The 6,000-nt window shown below is 41.1% G+C and overlaps 1 protein-coding gene across 2 annotated transcripts in view; it reads right to left on the bottom strand.

The window, feature by feature from the left end:
• Positions 1 to 1,815: 1,815 nt before the first annotated feature.
• Positions 1,816 to 6,000, bottom strand: part of MAP1B (microtubule associated protein 1B) — a 100,435-nt gene continuing 96,250 nt past the window's right edge. For both annotated transcript variants that reach the window (XM_049865289.1, XM_049865300.1), the window contains 2 exons: positions 3,843 to 4,081; positions 1,816 to 2,628 (listed from right to left, as the gene is read on the bottom strand). In XM_049865289.1, the coding sequence (XP_049721246.1) occupies positions 2,473 to 2,628; positions 3,843 to 4,081 (395 nt within the window). In that variant the 3' untranslated portion in view covers positions 1,816 to 2,472. The remainder of the gene's footprint in view (positions 2,629 to 3,842; positions 4,082 to 6,000) is intronic.

Here is a 6,000-nt window from a genome sequence, read left to right as displayed (position 1 = left end):
AGCAAAGTAAAGTACATGTATCTTAAGTAAGTCTCTTAAGTGGTCTCATGAAATGTTTGACTAGATCAGTTTATACTCAAAATCATTTTCATCACAATGACTTTTCCACTGTGTGTTAATTTTTTGTACCCTTAATCAATGTGTTCTTTTCAAGGACTTGAAAGAAATAGGGTAATAAATAAAAGTGTTTCTAGAGAAGCCTAACAAAAATAGAACATTAATAAAAAAAAAAAACTAAACATTTGAAAAATGTCATTCACAGCATTAAGTAGACTGCATAGTCCCTCAGTGAAGGAAGGGACCTTGAAGAAGCATTGTTTAAACCCTCATAGCAGTTAGCAGTGCAAAACATATACTTATCAGTCAAAAATAAACTAACAATGTTAATTCTGAAATAAATAACAGACAATAAAATGAGGTCACTGTCCACTACTTCGTAGATCTCAGAGTCTGCAGGAAATGCAACACGACAGAACACAGTATAGCTGTCACGGAGAAGTTGTTCCATCTGAACACTGGGTGCAGTGATCTGCAACTTGAAACCTGACATCAGTTTTAACCATGATCTGGCTTCCCAGGTTCACAGTTCAATGATGGAAATGATCTCTGGACTCTACGTGATGAATCGTGGGAGTTGGGAATTCATTTGCTTTCAATGTATTATTTCTTTTGTTTTTTCTCCAGAAAAGAACATCCCAAAGCAAATTTATGCTAAGGTCCTTTGAACGTGGCTTGGCTCTTTTACCACATGGTTGAACATCTTGAAAGAAGTATGTAGGATGAGGTACTTGTAAAGGCCCTGAAACATAGCCTACCATGCCGTCCTCCCCCACTCTCAACTAGCACATACTCGGATTTCTATGTTATGGGGATCAAGGGGTGGAAGGTATCATTATTCCTGTTAGTTATGGGTTTTTTAATATTATTACTGCAATATCAGACTTCAGTCTCACCAGAACTTCAAAAAAATCATTCATTTTTTGTCTTACGAAACACTTAAAAAAAGACTTCTTTGCAATTTCCTGTAAATGAAAACATTTGTTAAAAAGTTCGTCTATGAAAAGTTCTCACATATCTAAAAAAAAAAAAAAATTCTTCTGTACATTTGTTCCCATTATTATGTTGAAATTAATTGAAAATAAAAAAAGCAAATGTAAGACAAAGGAAGGTAAATACTGTACACCTGCTGAGAACCTCTTCCACTACAAGATCCACTGTTTTCCCAGTTCTGATCATAGAAGCCATTTCAATCTTGAACTTGCAGTAGTAAAGAAGCTATGAAAGGCTCAATTTGTTTGGCTGAGGGGCCACAGGTGCACTGAGGTGGTGTTCAACACACATGACTCAGCATCAAACCATTGCACCAATCAGATCAGCTTCTAGTACCCCCACACGCGCACACACATGCTCCTTTAACTCAAGTATCTATAATCCTACACAGATGTTTTATAAACTTGCCGTCTCACATTAAAAAATAAGTGCATCAAGTATCTTTGTACATTCAAGTCACTTTCTAAGGCAAATTGTCTACCGTATGTACTCCCAACTGCTTTGGTATTTGCTTCAGTTAATTGGGGTGGACTTGGGTGTTGACACATGCAGGTTAATTGACTCAGAGCGGCCTAAGTGGGTGGACAAATGCTGGGAGCATGCCTTAGATCAACCTAGTCGTGTGTTTACAAAGTCTGAGAGTTCCGAAGGGGGTTCAAACCACTTGCATGTCCAGTCTACACTCGCTATGCTATGTCAGTGTGCAGCCCTCAAACTGAAGGAGCTAAATTAAGGCGTGAAAATCTCACATGCCTTCATAACAAGTTTTGTTCTTTTTGTTTTCTTCCGCCAACTTGTTTTAGAAAAGTAAGACCTTTTTTGATGACTCAGTCTGACACAGATTGAAGTTTCCCTAGGTAGACTACAGAATGCCTATTGCCTGAGAAAATGCAGACCTAACTCTTGGTTATTTTCTTGTCCTTACCCCACCCTGCTCTCTCTTCTTCTCTCTGGGTATCTCACCAGCAATCTTTCCCTTACATCTCCTTCTCTTGCATTCTTTTTCTTTCTCATTCTCTGTTTCTCTCTCTCCTGTGTTCTCTCTCTTTGTGCGCTTGCTTTCCCTCTTGCTCTTGCTCTCTCTTGCTCTCTCTCCCTCTCTCTCTTAAGACAAATGCCTCTACCTAGCAGAAGTCAGTTGGGTTTGCTAGTGCATGGTTTCCAAATGTTCAGCAGCGATGAACTGGGGTAGGTAATTCTGCAGTAATTTGAACCCTATTGTGGGAATACTGTTACTTCCCTTAGCAATCAGCAAAAACTGAGAAATATTAGTGACTTGTATCACCATGACACAGTATAGCATTTGGCAGGTAATAGTTCAGTGACTTAATTAGGCGAATTGATTTTTTAGAAAAGATGGTTTCAAATTGAAGAATTTCTGGATGTAAAGTTCAAATCCTGTGGTGTGGCTGGTCTTGGTTTTTACAGTTCAATCTTGCATGCAGGGAAGGATTCATCTTGCATAACCACTGTGCTGCTGCTTGCTAAAACCATGATGTTGAGATCTTGCTGTTTCTCATGGGTCTCCTGGTACCATTCTCTCATCACTTCTGAGTCATGAGTTGGGATCAGGGTCACCTGCAGGGAGAGAAAAAACAAATTTAAAGGCAGAGCTAGAAACCAGATGAAAAAAAAGTAGGAAAACAATGACAAGGTGTTAGTTAAATCATTAGAGGAAGAAGGGAAAAGCAAGGAACATTTTCTGTATTCCTCAAGAAATGCAAAGGACGTTTCAACTTTCATTTTCCAGGAACCAGAATAAAGCCACAAAGAAATTATTTATTCTGGGGGGAGATGAAGGCTGGAACCAAAAGGCAACTAATGACTAGTCAATAAGTTCATCTATATTCACTGCCAGTTTTTCAATTCTTTAGTGTTAAGAGAAGTGCTTCAATTATGGTGCAACTTCTTGTATTTCCTTTAACACAACTGGTGAGTTTTGCATTAAAGATGCTGTATATTTAATCCAAGGAATTTTAGCTATTGTGGTAACTTAAAGCCCTTAGAAGTCCACTAATTGTGTGTAATTGTAATTTCATCCTGGAAACAAAGATTTGTATCTTTAACTTGCGTGTGTGATTGGGGGTGGAAGAGCGGGGTGCATGGGTAATGGCTTAAATAGAAAAACTTTCCTCTACTATTCATTAAGAGGTCACTTGTCCTTCTCATTAAATCTCTATGATTAAGTAACATGTAATTCTATTTAAGATTATGCATACGCAGTTTACTATGTGACTCTGAAGAACCGCAAACAAAACACAGATAAGGAAAGATCACAGCTGAAATAATATGGGGCGGCTCATGGCCAGACAGGTTATTTGGAAGTAGACATTTGGGAGCAACCTATTGAGGACCATTTTCAGCAGTGTCCCTCCTGTGGAATTTCACATGGACAGCTGATTTTCTAAAAGTCCGTATTCTTAGCTTGGTCTATTTATGAAATGCAAAGGAGTAAAGACGATTCTTTAGTAGCTCTCACATTTAAACATAATCACTTTGATTCATGCACACACAATACTCTTGGTATATTAGGGGACAGAGCAAGTAATCTTGGACCCATTTTGCAGATAATTTAGTTATGCCCTTCTGGAGGTGAAGTGGCCTTCCTCCAAGGCCGTGGTGGTGGTGCCAACACAAATATTTGAGACCAGGTTCTATTTGTTAAACCTGCTTTGCCCTCAGGAATGTCATGTGTGATAGACCCATGAGGCACCTCATATGGATCCACAGGCATAAAGGTGTCTCTGGATACAGTTCCATCAGCAGTGCAGACACTGTCCTTGGGCTCTTACCTGCATGTTACTGCCCCACTGAGCCTTCCCTTCCAACAAGGCGTCCAGGACAGCCCGGCTGGGCTCCTCAGCAGCAGGGTCATTTCCACTCACCACGTAGTAGGATGACCTCACTCTCTTGAAAAATTCGACATCAACATTCTTACTATTGCTGTGGTTGGGAATATAGCACAGGTCCAAATACACAGGGGGACCTGGAGGCACGGCTGAGGATTTGGCCGTCTTGGTGGTTCCTGGTCCTTTGGTAAGTAAACAAAGACAAAGAAAAAGCAAGGGTCACAGCAATGAGAAGGGACCTACACATCCAGTCTACGTTCCCTACTCATCCACGAAGAGATTCTCTGGGACATGCGATGGGAGCACTGGGCATTTCCATCCCCTGGGAACTTGTGGAGGGCATTCAACACTGACAATCTGAGAAAATATAACATGGTAGTTTACCATCACAACAGAGAAGTGAAGAAGTGGATGGTTTCCCTTTGTGAACAACGCATTAGCAAAGTGTTTCGAGGCCTTTCAAAAAGATAGAATTAGAGAATAACTCTCCTCCTTCAAGAGCTACTAATGTGCATCTTAATTTGAAAAATGATCTAAGAAACAGATTTTAAAGTCAAAAGGAGACACTTGCATTTGGTAAAGCATAGTCAAGCGATCTCAGGAATCCACTCTAGGATTTCATTTATAGCAATTTTATAAGCAGTTGAATACCCTCACATTGGATCTTGCAAATGGATCAGATTTCAATCCCATATGGATTTCAAAGGCCCTCAGCACCTCACTCCATTCGTAAGCAGTGATGAACCACTGTGTTCTCTCCTCTGCACAGTACTCTGAAAAGCCAGACACGTCCCTCCCTAGAACAAGGCTGGATACTGAGCTTTGGCAAGAGGAAGGCTGAGAAAGACTAGGCTTTGTCTAGCCAAGCAGGACATACCAGACTGGGGAGGGGGACACCTTGTAGCCAAAATTCCCAGTCTAAATCAGAACAGGCTGGACAAAGTAAGAATAAGGACGGTATCCAACCAAAAGTTCCTGGCATCTTGTTTGGTGGGTTGGCATTCTCACTTGTTCCAGGAAGCAGGGGCCACCTCAGCCAGTTCTCCTGTAGCTCGTGGGCCCTTTCTCCCCCTTCAACTTTCTACTGGGTAAGGGAGACAGAAATCTGCTACAACTGAGTCCCTGCAGGTTCTTCTAACTGGTGGGCCCCTCAGCAGGCCTTGTACCAACTTTTCTGCTTGAGAATAGTACTGCCCCCCAGTGGAGAAGTCCACCCAGGCCAAGACTGAAGTCTAGGTGGGGGCTGATGTGGAGAACACAAGCCATTAAAATTAAGGCTAAAACTTTGCAAATCCAGTATAACAAACAGGAAGAGATGATAGAAACTGGAGTCGAAACTGAGTTCATACAATGAGCCATGATCAATTAAAATGTTCATTGTTTATGTGGCTCATATTAGAAGCTGCTCTTGTATCCCCTCCCCCATTCCACCCCAAACCCCAACAAACATACTCACACTGACAAAACTAATTTACAAATCTCAGAAGGTTTAACGTCTTTGAAACACTAACAGAACTAGCATTAAAAGGCAGCGGCTCTTCACCCTAGATGCACAAAGAATCACCTGAGGCTCTTATGAAAAATGCTGATGCCCAGGCCGCGCCCTCCAGACTCTGATTTACAACTGGGCTGGGGCTGGGGCTTGGGCACCACTATTTGTTAAAAGGGCCCCAGGTGATTTTAATGTGCAGCTGGTTTTGAGGTCACCGCTCTAAAGTCATTTAAAACACAGGCTGGATCCTTTATGCTTGATCCTCTTTCCACTCTCTATGGGATTTTTAAAGGCTGTCATCACATAATCAAAACCATCAGTGAATTCTGTCAACTGTCCAATTTTATTTTTTGCAGGAGGTTGGAGGGTAAGAACCAGCCAAACTGATACTTGAATAAACTGACTCACTTTTTGACTACATTAACTGGTCACTTTAATGAACCTGAGCTGAAATTCAGCCTTCAAAATACTGATTTGTGGGCCTTCTAAAGAATTATGGCTTGTAGCAGAAGTTTGTGTTCCTTTTCTTCTAATAACCTGAGCGCTAAATCACTCCCATGAACACCAAATGAATATTGCTCACAGAAGCACAAACCGAGGAACTTGCCA

The sequence above is a fragment of the Elephas maximus genome, chromosome 2 (genome assembly GCF_024166365.1).
Source record: "Elephas maximus indicus isolate mEleMax1 chromosome 2, mEleMax1 primary haplotype, whole genome shotgun sequence".
Taxonomy (NCBI): Eukaryota; Metazoa; Chordata; class Mammalia; order Proboscidea; family Elephantidae; genus Elephas; species Elephas maximus.
Note: the sequence above shows the minus strand (reverse complement) of the source record. Positions and strands in the feature narration are given on the sequence as shown.